The sequence below is a fragment of the Euwallacea fornicatus genome, chromosome 38, assembly GCF_040115645.1.
Source record: "Euwallacea fornicatus isolate EFF26 chromosome 38, ASM4011564v1, whole genome shotgun sequence".
Classification (NCBI taxonomy): domain Eukaryota; kingdom Metazoa; phylum Arthropoda; class Insecta; order Coleoptera; family Curculionidae; genus Euwallacea; species Euwallacea fornicatus.
The window spans coordinates 784,409-804,699 of record NC_089578.1 but is presented as its reverse complement, the minus strand read 5'-3'; the positions used below and the strand labels follow the sequence as shown (position 1 = coordinate 804,699).

At 42.5% G+C, this 20,291-nt stretch overlaps 1 protein-coding gene across 6 annotated transcripts in view; it reads left to right on the top strand.

The window, feature by feature from the left end:
* Positions 1–18,406, top strand: part of LOC136349475 (TOX high mobility group box family member 4) — a 114,616-nt gene extending 96,210 nt beyond the window's left edge. For 5 of the 6 annotated variants that reach the window (XM_066301047.1, XM_066301051.1, XM_066301050.1 and 2 more), the window contains exons 3-12: positions 3,369–3,503; positions 3,566–3,736; positions 4,058–4,273; positions 4,328–4,443; positions 10,024–10,159; positions 10,265–10,444; positions 10,888–11,103; positions 11,158–11,313; positions 11,744–11,922; positions 12,774–18,406. In XM_066301047.1, the coding sequence (XP_066157144.1) occupies positions 3,369–3,503; positions 3,566–3,736; positions 4,058–4,273; positions 4,328–4,443; positions 10,024–10,159; positions 10,265–10,444; positions 10,888–11,103; positions 11,158–11,313; positions 11,744–11,922; positions 12,774–12,840 (1,572 nt within the window). In that variant the 3' untranslated portion in view covers positions 12,841–18,406. The remainder of the gene's footprint in view (positions 1–3,368; positions 3,504–3,565; positions 3,737–4,057; positions 4,274–4,327; positions 4,444–10,023; positions 10,160–10,264; positions 10,445–10,887; positions 11,104–11,157; positions 11,314–11,743; positions 11,923–12,773) is intronic. The other variant, XM_066301052.1, reaches the window with a different exon arrangement.
* The last annotated feature ends 1,885 nt before the right edge of the window (positions 18,407–20,291 follow it).

Here is a 20,291-nt window from a genome sequence, read left to right as displayed (position 1 = left end):
AAAAGTTGCATACACGGTTGAAATACCAGAAATAAACCGTTTATTGGGCGGAGAAACGGGGGAGGACACAATTGGGCTTTGCCAGAGAGTGCACGTGTAGAGATTTGAGCTTCTGGATTTCAGCAATTTCGGCTGATGAAATCAAAATCAACTTATTTGAGTCGGATGGAAAAATGTCAGCGCGGACGAAGCCTGACAAAGAGGCTGAACTTGGAAAATCCGAAAGCTTCGCCCCGAACAAATTAGGGCTCGACAATAATTATCGTTTTTGTCACGACGTCGATGGCTGCTTTATAACTGCCCAAACGTCGTTAAAGTGCCGGCCAGGTTTAAGTGAAATTGAAAACTTGTGGTCGTCATTAGAAAATAAACTGCGTCATATCTGACAAAAATTAATTGAAAGCAAAAATCGCCGAAGGCTTCGAACACCATTAACGGAGGACACAAGAAAGTTGATAGAATCGACTCCCAGACGCCTACAGCGGTCATTGATAACGAGGGCCGACCGAGTGTTAGCGCAGTGGTCATTTATGATTTGGGGATTGTTGCTCTCGTTAATTTTGTAATTTTTCATTATCAATATTGTGGAGATGAAATCGGACGAAATTTCACAAAAAAAAAAAAAATCTTGAGTGCGGCATATCTGAGGCAAAATTTTCATTTTACTGCTTCGCTTTTTTCAAAATAAACATTACGCCCCTGAGACAATTCAGTTTCTCTTAATGTCGGCTGCCTCGTTTAAGCTGTGAGCACACGGGAATTTGCTTGACGTTAACGTTAACGGCATATTTTAGCCCTAAAGGACTACTGAACAGGTGTTTCTATCGTTCACAAGCAAATTTCGCTTGATTTTCGCCTGCGGGCTTTGCTGGGTGAGTACGCCACTGTTTTACAATAATCATTTAACCGCTATCGTATTTGTTTGCACCTCCCTTATGACATTTTGTGATGAAACGACTTGAACTGCTTCGATTTCGATTTTTTTCTTAACCTCGTTTTCCCCTACTTCCAAGCATTTTTTGTCAACTATTTTTCACGGCGCTACCGCCATCGCTCACGTGAGTTTCTCAACTCGCGCCGCTTCAACGTGTAATTTCACATTACGGCTCACAACATTCTTCGCTCAAGTCAAGCTTAAAATGTAATACATTGAAAAGTAATTAGTCTTCACACTAAAGTGAGCGCCATGGCCGTATGCATTCGACTGGGAGCTGCGCTCATTTGAGTGTGAGTGCGAGGGTCGCATGACCTTTATTATTAAACGGATATTTCTCTAGGGAAAAAAAAATTAACCTCTCTCTAACAGTCTTTCATCAACAACTGATTATCGACCGACTTGGCACTTGGCGTCATGTCATTTACGTGATAAGGAGACCCATTACCGACCTGCGTTTTCCATAAATGGAGGACACCGCGATCCGCGAACATTGCGGGGCACAGGGGAAGTCCTCATGCCAGCTACTGGCACTGTGCAATAGATGGAGACGTCTTAATCCTAGAGCGTACGGAGTTTTTCTCCTTTAGTGAGAGAACGCACCGTTCTGTGGCGGGAGGGCGGCTTCGGGGGGAAATGGCCGCTAATTCAAGTTCTAACCCAAAGTTTCCCCCCTCCCGTGTTACCACTACCACTACTACCATCGCACCCTAAGTCTCAACCATGGATTTCTTGGCTAAATACGACACGAACATATCAGGACTTCGCATTAAAACCGGAATGCTCAGTTTTTCCATGTTTCAAATTATCCAGGTGGTTTTGGTAACTCTGAAAGTTGAAGATTTGCAAATATCCGAAAGGGTGGGAGTTGCCCCAACAAGAGTTTACTTAAAAATTTTCATCTGTGTTGTTCCCAATGGTCGTCAGTTGAATAGACCTGCGACCATAAATTTAGTTTTTGCCTGCTCCGCCAGGGGATCTGGATAGAGCCTGTAAAAATGACCCATTTGGCACTGTTCGGCATTTCTCGGGCGGTCTCAACATTCTCTCCTTTGCCCCTCTCGCTTTTTTACGTATTTACAAGCACAGGAAAACAGCAACTTTAACGCCGTTCATTTTGAATTTTCTTCCCACCAGGCACATTCGACCGTGACTCCTCGGCAAATCTGACGGAGATTCTGATGGAAATTTTATTAATTTAAAAGATTTTTCCAAGTTTTACAAACAAATTGTGAACTTTAAAGGCGACTTGCAGCTTTCCGGTGGGCCCGGGCAGGCCCACTATGGCGTCTAATGGGGAAGAGGCCGAGTCGTCGAATTTTGATAATTGAATTTAGGGAAAATTCGCCCCTGATTTCCAATCTCGGCCATCTTTCACATCATGAGTTGGCCCCATAAGTTAACTTTCGGAACTTTATTTGGACTTCCCGCAACTGTATTTTCAGAGACGCATATACGGGAAATAATTGTTGCGCGAAGATCTAGAGAATGCAACCGACTTTATTTATACAGGATCTCGCAAAAATCCGGTGGCCGAAACGAATTTTTGCTCCGAGTAATGCGCCTCGAACAAGAATTTCGACCGCGCGCGAAAGAGAATATAAATTTAAAAAAAACTACAGGGTGGATCATTTGAAGGGAAAAAAAGGTCTAGAAATTGTGCGACTTTTTAGCAGTAAAATTGATTAAATTCTCCAGGCCGTAATGCAAAATATTTCGCATTTAGGTAGACGAAATTCCTAATTTTCGCCCACTACACGTTGTTGGCCGATCAAGAAAATTGATTTGCGAACGCTCTGATGCTAGAAAACCAGCGGGTTTTCGGTCACCGCTTATACAATAGTATCTGCGCCCATTACCTACGTATGTGATTCAGTTTGAAATCTGGTAATCCCCGAGGCATTACTGAGTGTTAGAAAAGCGAGGCAATTTTTCCGCCGTTCGAATTACAACTACAATTCCCACCAGCCGGATTACCGGACGTTGTTGCTTTACAAAATGCTTAAGGTATTGCGCCGTAATCACGATTCCGTTCTTAGTGAGTCGGACACGCGCAATACCTCGAATTTTATCTCACCAGATTTAGCCTAAAAAATATCATTCTTATCAGCAATATCGGCCCTCGGACTTCATCGTGAGTGGTCCCGAAATACCTGTTTCTGTTGCTTTGTAAATGCGACTTATAACATTCCGACCAAAATTAAACGTGATTCAAATGCCATAAATTCGCAAGATGTTTCAACGAGACCGTTCCGACAAGTTATGTGACCGTGAAAGACCGGCCTTGTGCAAATCTTAGAAGAATACAGTTAATCAGGCATAACTTATGTCTCATAGGACTTAAGTCGTTATTTTTCCGAGAACGATTTATTTCTAAACAAACATCGCAGTCGAGGATTTACGTCAATGAAATCACGCATTAATTCTTTTTCAGACATTTCATGCGCCCAATTTCGGGGATGAAGAATTCGACATTCCCAACATGAATCATCCACCTCAGCAACAGCAACAGCCACAACATCAGCAGGGACATAATGAGCAACAACAACATTATCAACCACCAATGCAGGTACGTGCGTGCGATGCGATTTACGACTTTAGTCGCAACTTCATTTAAACAATGTAATGCAGGGTATGCAACAAATGAATCAACAAATTAACCAACAACAAGATGCCATGGGACTGCACGACCCCACGGGAGGATACCAACAACCGTTGTATCTTTCGGGGCCGGAACATGGAATGGTCAGTCAGCAATACCACAGTCCTCAACCTAACTATTCCATGTCGTCAACCCAACAGGTAAGAATCCATCGAGCCGCTGAACGTGGACGAAGATTTCGCGCGGGGGCAGGGTTCAGATGGTTCAGATTAGGAGAAAGACCTTTGATGTTACACTGTAGAAATTCGTATGCGACCAACTGGTAGTTGAGCGTTTGTTACAGCAAGATGTGGGGAAGTAGGGCGAGTGTGAAGAGAGTGAATCGGAGAGATTGAGTTGAAGTCACTGGTTAAGGAAGTGACCTAATCGCGCGTGTAAATACCGAAAAGAAATCGAACATCGTTGTCACCAACGAAAACTCCCCGCCGTCCAATCAATAATGACGATATCAATATTTTCAGCAACAGCATAACAATCAACTTCTAATGATTCATCAACAACAGCAGCAGCAACATCAGCAGATGATGATGAGTCACGGGCAGCCTCCCCCCGGGTCAATGGGGCAGTATGGGGCGTCGCCCCAGCACCCCCAAGGGCGGGGCAACAGCCCCCCTGCTCCAGGCCAGGAACACACCACCAGTGATGACAGTGACGATAGCACACCGCATCCTGCTATGGTAAGTGTCTCTTGGTTTGACGTAAGAGAATAATCACTACGAATCGTTATTCAGATTACGGCCATGAAGCGGCCCAGTCCGGAACCCACAGATCCAGTGTTGGCGAAAGCACAGAAGAAACCGAAAGTTCAGAAGAAAAAAAAGAAGAGGGATCCTAACGAACCTCAGAAGTAAGTAGAACGTTCCGGGAGTTCGGTACTCCCGCGGAGGCGCAAAATTGACACGACGTTTTCCCGACCGACACGACGTCACATCCGCCTTGGTTTGGTGCCGATTACAAGCTAATTCGGTTGATAAAATTGCTACGTTTACCTCTCTTTCCACCGTAAGGGGATGAAGAGAGACGACATTCGGCCCTTGGAAGCTGTCACTTGACTTTGACGATCGTTAACTGTCAAATTTCAGCGATGACAACGACCCGAATTAGCTTGAAACGTCGTTCCGCTCGCGTTGCGCGAAGATCTTTGAGTTCGATTTTATCGTCAGGGCTGCATCGCGATACGCCGAAAACGGACTCGTTATAGTCTCGGTGCAGTAAAGCGGGCCAGTTTATAGTCCTAGTACCGAGTAAAGCAGCTGTGGCCGGCACTGCCTGAACGCTAGGCGACTAATGTGAGTCTCTTTCAGCTGCGGGAAAACCGACTGGCATCGGACGTAAAGCGCATTTAACGCGTGGGTGATGGGGCCTTATGAGACGAATCAGTTTATGGCCGAGCTCGCAAGCTCGCTCGGCCATAAACTGATTCGTCTCATAAAACCTTGCATTACGTACGCGTTACGTAAAGAACTATTGCCTTCAGTCAAGTGTTAACGCAATAAATTGCTAAATTACCGGAGTTACTTCCACTTCTCGAGGAAATGCAGAAAGCTGGATGGTCGATGCGAGCTCGCCACTTAAACCCACGAAATCGGGCCCCTGCAGCGCGACTTAGCAATCATCTGTTTATTAATTCTTTGTTAGATGAAAAGTGCACCTACAAAGTCGAAATTTTCTCCATCGTAATATCAGCTTTTAAACGAGCACCCCGGATAAGGCTCGGTCGAGGGGGGTGCAAACACATTACCGCCCGAAATAAAAGATCGATTTTAAAGGAAACAGGAAGAAAAATGGTTGTTGGAAAATTCCATTTACTCTGGGCAAACATATAGGGGATGAAATCGGAAAATAAAGGGCATTAATGCTGTGAGCCTTGATGAAGGCTTTTAAAATTATTTCGTATAGATCGAGTTTGAATGATGATGACGAGGGAGGTAGTTAAAATTTCCATCTATATATCTTCCTTTTCTTGACGTTTTAAAACCAGCCCTGGTAGGCTTATAAGTTGCGATCTATAAAGACAACCGAATTTAATCTCCATGGCCGATAATAAAACTTCCTTGTGTCAGAATTCCGAATATTTAAAATTTTATGCTGCCCTGTATTTATCTTTATTTATGTCGGTCGTAAAACTTGGGGATAAAATGTTGATTTGAAAGTAGAAATATGGTCCTTTTACGATATATTTAAAGTGTACTTTTATTCGTTTTTCCATTATTTTATGGACTTTTATTCTCGTATTTACATACATAGTCAGTTTATTCCGTTATAAACATTTTTGTTTCAGTTCAGTACGTTTATTCGACACAAAATTCTTTTGCTCCCCCCAGAAATTGAAAGTAACCCCGAAGAACGGTCGTACTGGCGCTGCTCGAAAAGTTTATACATTCATTCGGTGGGTTTATTCCGCCTTAGAGCGTTCCATTAAAAAATTCACACTTTATATGCAGTTTATTCCGTTTGTAAATTCAGTGTATTCCGAAACTTTGCATAATATTTTCGCTTTTGTAAGTAGTTTTTGTTCCGATGATGTTACGTTTCGTATTGATTTGGTTATTTTTGCATTTAACTTTTTCCGGAACATTTCAACACACCTTTGTCGATTTATTTAGATTTCAGCGGAGGATGCCGCGTTTTCTCAAAAAAAAAAAAAAAAAAAAAAAAAAACGAAGAAAAAAATACATATACAGGGTGAGTCGAGAGGATCGTGCCAGACTTCAGGAGCGTGTCGTACGTGAAAAATAAATGTAAAAAAGCTCAAATGTTGTTACCCGATTTTCGTTTGTTTACAAGTTATAGCGTGAATAAAATTAAAACATAAAATTTAAAGAAATTATAAATTTCGCAAGAAATTCCACAAATTAACGTTTGGATATCATCACAGTAAATGTTCAAAAATATCGCCATTAACTTCTAAACATTTTCGGCTTCGTCTGCGAAGGGCATTCGTTGCGCTCCTGATTGTTTCATGTCTTTCTTTAATGGCAGCTGCAGCATTTCTAATGCGTCGAATTGGTGCATCTTGAGCGTCCACTTTTACTCTGAACACTTCAGTTTTAAACCGACCCCACAAACAATAGTCTAGTGGTGTCAGGTCTGGAGACCTTGGAGGCCAACCAATAGGGCCACCACGACCAATGCGACAAACACCGTATTTGCATATTCTAAATTTGAATAAATGTTTGGCATCTTGTAACACTTTAATTGAACTCGAAAATAGACATCAAGCAGTATCAACATCACTAATACCAAAGGTACGTTCATGGTAAATAGAATCTTAGTTAAAAAAAACTATTTACGCTATAACTTGTGAACAAACGAAAATCGGATGACAACATTTGAGCTTTTTTACATTTATTTTCCATGTACAACACGCTCCTGAAGTTTGGCACGATCCTCCCGACTCACCCTGTATATATGTACATACATATATATTATCGTTACACCTTGCTATACCTAAATGTACAGGTTTTCTTCGAAAAATAAGATTTAAGAAAAGGTAGAAAAATCACGATTTTTGATTAGTCATATGTTTATCTCTTATTTCGAGTAATAAAATACGGGGTGTTCTATTTAAAAAAACATAACTTTGATACTTTTCACTTATTTAAAACGCCCTGTATAAAACGAAAACAATTTTAGAACGTGCCCACAGTCGAGTTCTATACAACGCAAAAAAAAGAAATTCAAAATATCAAATTGTTTAGCCGCAATCTTCTGAGACCGCTCTAAATGACCACCCAGTATATCGAGTGGAAGTTTAACGCGGGAGTTCGGAAATTTGCATGAGACGACCTGCGGGCGAGGCCTACGCTTTTGCGAGGGCGTGAAATATGAGTTTTGCGGTCCCGACAGTCATATGATCTGGGGCTGTCTGCATTGTTGCGGAAGGGTCGAAAATTCGGGCTCCAGCTGATCTGCCATCTATCAGCTACGTCATCGTCTAACTTTCGAAAGCCCCGCCACGGCGGAGGCCTGTCCCGGGACGTTGTCCTTTTTGCGCTCCCTCGTCGGCGTACGCCACTTGGCGTGCCTTTTCAGCGACGGAGCGCTGAGCGATGCGGCAGGAATCCGCTTGACGTCGTGGCCCGTTTTACTTCGATGAACCAATTGACGGATCTTCCTTCTTCGTCCGGAACGACTCAGACCCGTAACGTTCGCGTGGATTGCCGTCCGCCGGACCGGACGTCGTCATCTTGGACGCGCCGTGCATGCGTCGCCGCCCCTTCGAGCCGCGAGACAGCCTTGCGTAGGTCCGAAATTCGGGGGGCCGCGGAGGACACGCGACCGCTGACAGACGACTTGAGACTGAAGGCCGTTTCGAGAGGAATCCTTGGGCCTTCTACCGCGCCCCTCGAGGTCGACCCGGTAAGGAGGGCCGGCGCAGTGGCGCGCCAAAGTCAAATCGGGGCGGCGGCGGGTAGAATTTTGAATTCGTTCTCCTCAAGAAACGGTCCAGGGGCGGAGGTCGGACGTCTGGTGTCCTTGAGTGGTTTGGTGCAAGAAAAGTGAAGGGGCAACGCCAAAGTTTCGATTTTTGCTGGGTTCGCGCGGACGGGAGAGTGTCTGACCCTGGACGACCCCTCTGGTGGCATCCAAAAGGGCGTCGTGGGGAGCAGCCTCGCTGTATTTAACGGCGGCCCTAAGATGCCCATCTGAGGGGCGTGGAGCCGAGTTGAAAATTTCGACATGAAAATCAGCTTAGTTTTAAGCGCGTTTTCGTTTCTTCCTGGGTCACTGGGGGCCCAAAAAAGTTCGTTTCGGGCGAGATTTCGTGTAGCTCTTATACCGGACAAGTAATTTAACTCCGAATTTTTTACTTTCCGGACCCATTTGAAGGGAAAAATGCGAAAAATTTGCGTGTCGTCAAGTTTTTTAAGTTGCGGAGAAGTTTCGAATTCGACTCCGAAAAACACGGTAAGAACTCGCGTAACAACCAGGAACTCCCGCAACGGCCGATACGAAGTCTCCGTGTGTTCTCTGTAGGTAGCGGTTACGTGTTTTTAACCGGCTGATAATTACTAACCTTCAACTAACAATGACTTTCGACTCGTTCGTGCATCTACATATATCACTTTCAACGAAGTAGCACTTTGGAAATTTATTCGAGTTGATTCGTAAATATTTAAGCATTTTCGCTGGTCTTAGGATAATGCGGCCAAGAACCGAACTAGACGACTAACAAAAATTGGAAATCCTACCAAGGTTTCCCAGGCGTCGTCGGGAAATCCCTAGACCTTTTTCGGAAAGTTTAAAGTTTACTTTGCAGCACAGAAATGCGAAGAAAATCTCCAGAATACAACGTGTTGTAGCTTAAAAACGTTCGTCGGCACATTCAAATTTCACCTACCTGTGAATCACACATGATCATTGAAACGCCCGAAAATTGCCCTTCGGGGAGCAGGAGCCATACGTCAGGAAAAAGGGCATTCCACATTTTCGTGGAATAAAATATTTACATTTCCGGTAAATTCTGTTAGAACCATAAATCGATATAATTGCTAAAGAAAAATGACCGCCCTTATCAGACACAAGGAACAGGGTCGGTGTTTCGATGTGTTTGTTAGAAAAGGAGGTGATGATGCAACAGTACGCCGTGAGAGGGAGACGTGGATGTGGGCGTGTCCGCTCGACCACCCATTGCGGAATAACATTCTGTAACGAGTGATACGTTGAGTTCGTTCTCCCATGAATTTTAGATCTGGAAATCTATTTGAGATTCCGACGTAGAATTTAGTGAAAAAACCATTTTTGCTGCATCGGAAGGGACTAAATGGCGCATTTTAAGATTTACTCGCAAATGACTTGATTATTGACGAGTGTACACTTGAATTTAAAGACACGGGGGGTAGTAATAATCTCCTCGTAAAAAAACGTATCTATCATCGATTTTCCGACCCTCGGCGATAAAATCGGCCTATTAAAATATTTGAACAGCCATTTCTCCCTGTTTTTACTTGAGAAAAAAAGGGAAAAGGGACATTATACGAGTCCATAAAGTTGACATTCGACGTGGAAAAATATTTCTATAAGAATTTATTGGCATATTTTGCCCCGTTGTGGCAACCCCAGTGTGTGCGCAAATAAATGCGGTAAAGGGAAACTGATTAATAATCCAAAATCCGTGTAGAAAGCTGCAAAAGTGGCTGAAGCAATTTAGTAGGAAAGGAAAAAGATTGAGCAATCGGGAAGTCAATGCGATCATGATGGATTTGTTCGTTATTTTGGAAAACGACGGAGCAAAATTGGTTTCTTCCATTTAAAAATTTTTAGCTACGAGAACCTCAATCGCTCGTTCTACGCTAAAAATCGGGGGGCAAATAAGAATCGTCCCGTTCTTGGGGTCCCCCTCCGAATGTAACTCGCGCATCGAAAATTCTAGATAATCTCAGGCCAACATGTACTTACCCCCAAAAATTCTTTTTCTTTTCAGGCCCGTATCTGCATACGCTCTTTTCTTCCGGGACACTCAGGCTGCCATCAAAGGACAAAATCCGAACGCCAGTTTTGGTGAAGTCTCGAAAATTGTGGCGTCGATGTGGGACGCTCTGGATTCTGAACATAAAAATGTAAATAAGAACGAAATTGTTATTAATCTTGGATTGTTTCGGTTCGAATAAAGGGACCCGGTGGATTTTACGACATTCGCTATAGAGTTGCTTCGTTCTGTGTAGGTTTACAAGAAGAAAACCGAGGCTGCAAAGAAGGAATATCTTAAGGCCCTGGCAGCGTACAGGGCAAGTTTAGTATCCAAAGGAGCTGGAGATGGCGAAGGAGGGCCGATGTATGGAAATTATGGAAATTACGCCGCAGGCCCTCCTACAGGATCGCCATATGGAGGATATCAACCACAAGTGAGTACGATCGCGAGCCATGATTTCGAGCGCTGAGAACCTCAGTAAAACTTATTTCCCGAATTTTTCATCGTCGTTGCATGGATCGGAATGAGCCAAATCTTACATGGTACAAAGTAAATCGAGACAAACTATGCTTTACTGTCGGAAGTCAGCTACAACGCCACAAAAAGGCTCTTCCAGGAACAGTAGGAATAAGTATCGGTCAGTGTGTCGGACAAAGGGCCCAAATCGTCTATCCCGTAGATGAGACGGTAATTTAAAATGTGTCCCGAGGGAACTCTCCGATATTCCTGATACTTTTATTTGAATCTTTAACATTTCATTTGCTACGAAGAGAAAATCAAAATTTCCCCATCCATGACAATTACCTCGTAACAAAAACACTCAGTTGCGCCCAGGATTTTCGCATCCTCTTCTAACCCACGATGTGATGTTTCAAGGGTACCATTCCATCACCACCAATATCATCCGGTGCTCCCACTCCACCCTCGCAGTCGCCCATTAACAAAAAACCTCCACCGATGATGGGAGGCATGGGAGGAGGTTCGCCGGCACAAACTCACCCTAGTATGATGTCCTCGCCGATGGGAGGACATATTGCAATGCAGCAGCATATGCAGCAACAGCAGCAGCAACATAGTAGTTATATGCAACAGGTAAACTATCGGCTAGAAAGGAATATTGATCTTTTAAGACCGACCGTCCGTCAGGTTCCTCAGCAGCAACACATACCCTTATCACCGCATCAACAAACTCATCAACAAGTGCCCGTATCTTCTCACAATCCTCACATGCAGCAACAACAGCAGCCACAACAACATATGAGTCCTCCACCGATGGTCTCGAGTTCTCCGCCAATATCACAGGTAGAGTTTCGTTCCTAAGGAAATACACGTAATACAGGGTGATCGTTGGAAAAACCCCAAGTAGGTGGTGAAGCACCAACGGCACGTCTGGAATAAATCCATCTGTTATCTTTTGTCGGTCGGTGGTTTGATCTGGAATGGCAGATGGTTTAATCAAAGCGCTACGTTCGCGGTTCACCGCCTGTTGTGATTTTTTTTAACGATCGCCCGTTACAATTGTACATTTCAAAGTGGATACTGGGTGCTATGAAACGTGGCTGATTATTTAACGAGTAAATGTGGCCGGGTAGAGCTGTGGGAGAGAGAAAAATAAGCTCCTGTACAAAGCTTTTACTCTTCGACTAAAAAGTAATCATTTCAACGGGACATTCTCTATATTGAATCCTCATAGTAAATACTTCCTATGTACGTACCTCTCCTGTTACCGTAGGGTGGTGGACCGCCGACAGCTCCTTCCTCCCAACAGCCTCAGCAGCAGACTATGGCGCCGGGCGGTTTGATGCCTCCTCAAAACTCTTGCATACGGCATGGGTGCCCTAATCAGGCCATCAGCAATCCAGAATGGGAAGACGAATATTGCAGTAATGAGTGTGTTGTTAGTCATTGCCGGTAAGCTCGCTGTATCCTCTCTCTTTCTCTTTCTCTCTCTCTCTCTCTCTCTCACTCTCGAGAATTGGAACGAACCAAATCGAATATGTCTTGTTTCCCCTAAAAAGCACCATACACTTAGAGCACGAAATAATATCGAATTTCGCAATTATTAGTTAAAATTTGAATTCCAGCAGGGCCGCGAAACGCCCACCTTTAAGCTAAAAAGTGCAATTTTCTGAAGCCTCACAGAGCCCATAACTGTAGCATTAGGTTAGCGTGACACATCCCCCAAGTCCTTCCAGGGAAAACTCTGCAAACATCATATTGAACATCAGAAATAGCACGCAGCCTCCATGTTGAAATGTATAATCCATTTACTTTTTATTTGCAGCAAGTAGACCGCGGAAATTAGACATGTTGCCCCCTGTATGCTCTGACAGACGTTGACGTTTGTTTTCAGGCGGTATTTGGGCCGAGGCAGGATTGTCGGGATAAACGAGGCCCGATTTCGTGCCAGGAGCCGAGGAAAAGTTGCCGTTTATAAGCTCAATTTTCGAGCAGTTCTAATTGTCCAGCTCGCCCTCCCGGGGAGAGGGGGCGAGAGGCCTTGGCCCGCGCACGTTCGAATTAGCTCGCGAGCGAAAGAGCCGAAACGGAACTCGTTCGATATATCTGCCGCGCACCTCGGAGCAATCAGACTCGCCAACGCTCAAAGGGTGGGCGGTTCTCCTTCGGGACACCCTGTAAAACAGACAAAGAAACGTCCGTGGCGAGCCGGGCTGCAAATAATATGTAAATGGATAATATTAACACTGTGCCCGAAGTGGGGCGGACTGGGATAGGACTAATGCAAGAATTTTCAATTTCAGAGACGTTTTCTCGAACTGGGTGGCAGCCAATAAGAGCCAACAGCAAAACTTCTCGACAGTTAAATAAATTGAATCTTAACTAGGGAAAGATGCAATTGCGGTTCGTAAACAAAATAAATAGCAATACCCTTACCCGTTAAAATGATTCTAATTAGAACTAGAGAGTTTGTACGAGTTTTATTAAAGGAAAACGTTGGATAAAAGAATGTAATAGTGAGAGGCTAGGATAAGGAACATGTAAATAAACGGATAATCACACTCTTAGACTAGGCAGTGAGATTGTATTGACAAAGGAAAAACAGAGCAATACGATTTCATCTTTTGGGTTATTCCAGACAACTATTGTAATCTAGTATTATTGTATAATAATATTAAAGAACATTGCAAGCCAGACCAATAACAATACTGTCCCTTCTTACACAGAGAAAACGCTTCCGATACTACTGGTTTCTACAACATGAAAACTGTCTTAGTTTATGTGGTCTGTTTTGTAAAATCAAAAATAACTTGTTACATGCTATGTAAACTGCATGCTATTATCTTGGAGATCGTAGATAGATTGTCCATAGCACATATTATTACTTACTGAAAACTTAGTTATCTCTAGTTAGTTATCATGAATTCCAGAACTGTAAGAGAAGTGCGTTTAGGTGTGGCTGATGTAGAGTGATTGGGAATTATCATTTTTTTTACGTGGGAATCTATGGCACTGCTCAATAAGTAAGTATGTTGGACCCGTCACGCAGGGGAGCCGAACGGGGCTCCGTTCCCTCCCACGTGCCTAAACATTCTCAATGCGAACAGTACAGGGTGTCCCGAACTGCAGTACCGGCAATCTGAAGCACGTAAAAGGCGGCGGCACTTTTAGAACGCATCCGCAATGAACACTCTCAACTTCGCCAGTGGCGTCGTGGACGTTTCAATTAAAAAAGAAAAAAAAAAAAAAAAGATAAAAAAAAGAAAACGAAAGCAGTGCGCCGCTGCTCCCTTCCGCGGTGAAAATCGGTTTTGGAATCGCCATTCGGCCTGGAAGGCCGAAAACGTTTCCATTTCCTCCAAGACTGGCCCGCTAAGGCCGCGCCTCGCGGGAGTACTACGCGTGTCGTGGTGCTCCGTTGATGAGACGTTTTCCATTGATAATTTATCTGGTAAGCTAGAATTATCGTTCGTTGTCGGACGCCTGGTTAAGTCGTTGCGAGGGCAAATCGGAAGAGAATGAATCGCGAAGCCTCCGAAAGAGAGATATTCGAAACTTTCCCCTTGCAGCCACTGCGACGCGCCCTGTATAAAGAAACCGAAGCTGCATGCGACTTAAGCCCGAACGTTTCAGTCGTTTGAGTTTTGCCGTTTAAGGCTCGTTTTCACGGTGATAGTTTGTGTGGAAGACGACTGTCACGTGGACCGTCGTCTTCTGGACAGCGCGGTGGCGGTCGCTGCTGCGCCCGCGCCGCCGCAATAACAACGTGCGGATATCGCACGGTCGTAACGCCCATCACCAAGGCGACGAACTAAGTGCGACGGTGTACAGGGTGGCCCAGTTTTCAATGGCTTTAAAGTCGGATTCGGCGCCTATGGACGATAAAACAATATGTCTATTAGCCAGGTGGGGGGCATCAAAATCCCAGATTTCGCTCAGTTCCCACATTTTTTGACGTAATTAGTTCGAATTTGGACGCCACGCCAGTGGCTGCAAATTACATAATTCGACTTGTCAATTTCCACAGGGTCTTTCTAGGTTGTTCTGAACTCAGTCGAGCTGCGCCGCTGCCCGTTCATTCCCTAAAATTAGGACTCCCTGATGAATTAAGAATTTCTTCCCTCTGGAGTTTTTCCTTGTTTTTCGTAATTTTCGAGTTGTTCGCAAAAGTAACCAGGAATTGTACGTAACGTTTCCATAAGAAACCTTGTGGATTTCCAGATATATATGCGGCAAACCATATATAGAACTAGCGTGTTTGCTATGCACTTTGACTTTTACAACTCCTGATCTGTCTGGATATCCACCCAAGAACGCTATATCTAGCGTTTTATGGGAGAATTATGTGCGCCTCTGGATACTTTCGCGAATAACTCGAAGACAGTGCAGATCGGGAAAAAAGCTTCAAAATTGCTCGGGAAACCAAGCTTTAGAAAAGACAGTCAGTTGCGTGATAAACACAAGCTCATGGTGCAAAAAGACTTCAGAAAACTAACATCCTGTAGATTTTAACGATGATCCACCTATACAGACCGCAAACACTAACTCCAGATCCGCAATAAATACCAGAAGACCTGTAGGAGCTATGCCAAAACCATCTAAAATTTCCGCCCTCTCTATCCGGTTAACGAAGCTACATAACATTCTATACAGGGTGTCTAAGTGGTTTGTAAAAAATCTACCGCAAATTCCTGAAATCGCCTAACGGAAAACGCCGAAACCTGTTAAGAGCTTTTGCCCCGTGATTATGATAGTTAAGAATTTTGTTGATTTAGTAATGAACAAAGTGTTTGTTACTAATATTTCGGTTACTCATGAGTGTTGCTGTGCAAGAAAAGGTGTTAAAATTTTACGCAATGAACATGTTTATTCAGAGGAAAATTCCCATGCTTTAAAGATTGTACATTACCAACGTGAGTTCATAATAAACGTGTTGGCACGTATAATGGGACTTTAATCATTAGTTTGGCGATCCTTCGATCACGCCTAAGTTCCGAGGCTTATTTAGTACGTCTCCAGAACACAGTACCCGGGGTTCGTTGGGTTCGATATCGCATCTTACGTTGAACATTCAAAAGAATTTACATGCTTCAGAAATACATTAGACATTAGTAGTTAAAGCTCTGGCCAGGTGGCCTGCCCGTTCGCCGGATCTAACCCCCATTGGATTACCTTTCGTGGGGGAGACCTTGTTTACAACAACCACACAATCTGCGATGGAGAATTATGGAGGTCGAAATTGCTACACGGACCGACACGTGAATTACGAGGGGAGGAAATTTTCATTTTCTTCCCCGAGTTTATTCACGTACTCGTGAGCACGGCGCCATTTTCAACATTTGCTCGCAATAATTCTTCAGCCTTTATTTCATCGGTTGGTGCAATTGCTGCTTTATTACATTTTACGATGAACGCTTCGGTTAGGGAAATTTTTGTGATTGGTGCGGATAGGGATGAGCGAAAACCTTAGTCAACCTGGTTTAATCGTGTTCGCATGCAAAACGTCAAAATTTTGCAAATAAAGGGCCGATAATGCCCTTGCCGACGGCAAGAAAGCAACGTTTGATTTGTAAAAGGGGAATGACTAAGATGCACTTTATTCCCTGGAACCATGTTAGGTAAAGGGGGTTTAAGAATAAAGGAAAATAAACCTTTTAATTTTAGCTCCGAATATCTCAAGAACGCTCCGCGGAGAAGTGTACAGAGTGCTCCCTTTTTCCAGAAAACGCGCCAACGTATTCAAATTTGATTCGGACCTCATTTTCTACCGGGCGGAAAAAAGTTGCGGACTTGCAATGAGGGCTGATGCCCTCTACAACGTGTAGAAAAAAATGCCGGCAGGTTCCCATTTGCCGACCTTAAAAACTTCGATACGACCATTAGGAAAACACACATAAGAACTGTATTGAAAAAAAGGAATTTTTAGCCCTTGTGTCACGAAAATCGTCCTAAGGGAAGTTAGGGTTAAATCGCCCGCGGGGTTGCGTGGTAGAGTTTTGTGCAGGTCACTCAGAGACACCCCGTATAAGAGTACCTTTGTGGAAGTGCCATCATCGTGAAAATGGGCCTTCAATACGCACATTTTTAGAACATTGTAAGAAAATGTTTGAACCCTGGATGGAACAACTGCGATCTCGATTTACATTTCACAGCGTTTGAACCGTCAATTTGGATTGCAGGGTGCAAGTACCGGGTGGGCGAATTCCGACGTTCGTGTGGGAAATCCCGGTGCATGCAGGAGATACAGAAAAACGAATAGGGCGCACTCGCCGTATTTTTTTGTTTTTTTTCAGCTCGGGGTGTAGTGGAACGATAAGAAAAAAATCAAGCTGGAAGATCGATTTTTGCCGTTTGCAATGAACCCTCGTCACGTAGTTATTACGTCATTAGTCGCTGGTTAGATAATCTTTTTTGGAAAATACGAGGGCGTCGAGGAAATTTCTCGAATCCGATGGATCGCCCACGTGTCTTCGGTCTCGGCCAGTTTCGCGGTCCGGTTGAAACGCGCATTTTCCTTAGATTTAGACGTGAGACATTTTAAGGGTAAATGAGGCCGAATGATCAGCATGGAATTTGTGGCAATTTATTCGTTAAACTACCAACAAAGCACCCAATGGTCGAGCAAACCGACTGCAAAAAATCCTCTTTCTGGCGGTGCCTAAATCGACTGCGACTCTTATTAAAAATAAATAAATAAATAAATAAATAAAAATATCGACAATTTTCAGTGACTTTCTAGAATCGTCCCGAAAAGGACTTGGGGGGGGGGGGGGTGCCGTATTCGTTTTTCTTCCGCGGCCACGCAGGGTACTTCATATACCAAATGTTAAATGCTCTTCGGGCATTTTATGTCTTGAAACGATGCTTTTAAGAATCTCTCCAACTACATAGATTCCTCTCGTGTAAAGTTGTAGTACAATTATTTTTATATCATTGACCAATCCAAGTTAGGAATATTGTTTGTCGATGTATATACATTTGTGCTGTTGTTAATTTCATTATTGTTATTCTTATGTGAACAGCAATGTTCGACCCATGATCTCCACTTTGAACCGCTTTTGAGCAGGAAGCATTTCTTTAAATAACTGTAATAAGAAGACGAAAAGAAAATGTCCTGGTTTGTTTTTGTTTAAAAAAAAAAAGATTTTTTTGTTTAAAAAAATGTGTGCTTCCGGTTTAATTATTTATACCCGCCAATGGGGGCGAGTACCGTTTTGTTGTCTCTCCGAAGTCTGATTGTGGAGTGTCGACTTAATTTCGGTTTGTGTTTTAAATTGTTTAGGGCACAACAATAAGTTATTGTTCTTAAGGCGGAATTATACATCCACGTTTTTCTACGTAATGATGATGGACCTGTTTTGTCACGTGATGGTATAGGTTTAATTCGAAAATTAGGACTGCTCATAAAACTTATAAAGTATTCTTTATTATGTTAAAGGTAGAAAACTTATTTATTTTTAAGATTTTGTTTTAGATTAATTTTGTTACAAAAATAGCGTAATTTGCGTGGGAGTTGCACCCGCCCGTTCGGCGCTTATGTCGAATCGTTTGGGGGGGAAAATGGGTGCAACTTCCACACGATTTGTAATTAGTCCGTAAAAGATGCTGTGCGAAGCCGAGTTTCATGAAAAGACATTTTTTTTATACGTTTAATGTTCTTAATTTAACGTAAAACATTTTCAACTAATCACTTGTTATATCTTCGTTGGACTAATGACAAACATCCTAATGTAAATTGAGAGACGATTAAAATCGACCGGTGTATTCGGTAACTGTAAATTCAAGTCGCTTAATGACTTAAGTTATTTTCTTTCGACTATTTACGTTACATTTCACTATTACATTGTACATAACATGATATTTTATCCTGACAGGCACACACTATACTATGTAATCAATAATTAATATTTAAAATAAATAGATTCTACCCATAGAAGTTTTGTATTTATGTTTCCCAATGAATGCGCGGTGCAGCCTTCCTCGCCCCTTCGAACGCTTTGACCTAGCCTAACTCCTGGGCGCACCAGATACTCCCAAATAAAGTAAGTTCCGCGACGGTCGCCGAGACGTTAGGAGATAAGTAAGGTGAATTAGAACAAGATGCGCCTTTTCGCTCTTTCGGATGAAATGTTCGGTATAACGATACGTAAAAGGATTGGCAAAATGTCAGCTGAAAGCTCCGAAACAGCTTCTTTTCCTGAAAAACTTGCAATTTAATAGGAAGTCCCAGTGTTCGGTTATTAGAAGATAATAAATTTGAAATTTTTGTCGATAAATTTGATCCTCGAACGAACGATGGTGCGTGCGGCAATTTTGCTTTAAAAAACTCTGTTCCCATATCAGCAATACGTCGCTCTGCAGTACGGATACGACACGGCGTCGAGTTCAAAGGTCAAAACTCGAAACTGACTACTTGCAGTATTTAAATCGAAAAATACGATGAATAAATAATATGACAATTTTTATTCAACAAATTAAACTAGTCCTGTTCGAGTTGTGACCAGTGTTGCCAACTGGGTAGAATTTTACAAAACCCAGCAGGACTTTAAGTTGTCCTGGTAGAGCAAATGGAAATCTAGCGATTGGTAAATTTTTCCTTAGATAAAATGTATTGATTAGTGGAAGTTCTGATATGGTAGGGTGAAAGACGTAATTGAAGACAACGTCAAGCAGTGCCACAAACGCTGTATTCTATATGTACTGCGAAGCCAAATATCGTTAAACCTGGGATATCTCAATTTTTGTTTGTGGTATAAAAACTTCGACCTACTGCTTTAGATCATAACCATGAACCAAGCAATCTACAGCCATACATCTAACTAACAACTGAGCTAATTCTAGAAATGTCTCGGATATTTTGACGACACATTGAAGGGCATTAAATAATCACCCTTTACTTGTTTTAACAATACTTAAACGTGCATCGAAAACTCAGATTAATTTCAACCAATAGGGATTCATGCGATCTGGACTAGAAAAGAGTTTTCGTGCGTTTTCCCTGGTTAAAAGCACTCGTGCCTTTTTTCTTTCCATATTCATCCGCATTCGTATAATAAAAAAATCATTACAAATACACGATTCCTTTTACGAATAGACTTAACTAAAAGACACATTAGACTTAAAAGAGTGCATCAGATTGTCTTCGTTTGTAATTTTCCCTGAGAAAAACAGCGCGCGCACCTTATTAATTTCCATTTCTAGGTGGTGGCGCCAGCTATAAACCAAGCGAAGTACTAGACGCTAACCGCAAGCAAATTTCCTCCGTCACGCCATGCTCAGTTTGATAACTTACACCTAGATGGCGCGATTTAAAAAAAATAGAATTCTTTACACCGGGATTTTTTGGCATTGTTTTATATACAGTTTGTCCCAGATAAAAATGAACAATATCGAGATTTCAAAAACGCTAATAGGCAAAATCGCTCAAACTATGGAAATGTTACTTAATTTAAGACAAATTAATAATCTGTTTTTATAGAGGCCAAGCTCCGAAAAAACTCAGATATCAAAAAAATATATCTTTATTTTCGGAAATAAATTGTTAAATTTTTAATTTTCTTATGAGCGCAACATCGAATATTTACATTTTTAAATCGTGCTAAAATTCTCTTTTCAGTTATGCATTACATTCGGTATTTTTCTGAGAAACTTGACCAGTTATAGTCGTTAAAATATTTTTTGATAAATCAACTATGATTCTGACTTATAACAATGGCACGCAATAAATCTCCTACATGAAAAGTGATAATCTCAGGTTTATGGGTTTTCCTATCCTAATTTTGAAGTCTCCAGCTTTTATGGTGATAAATTTATTATTAACT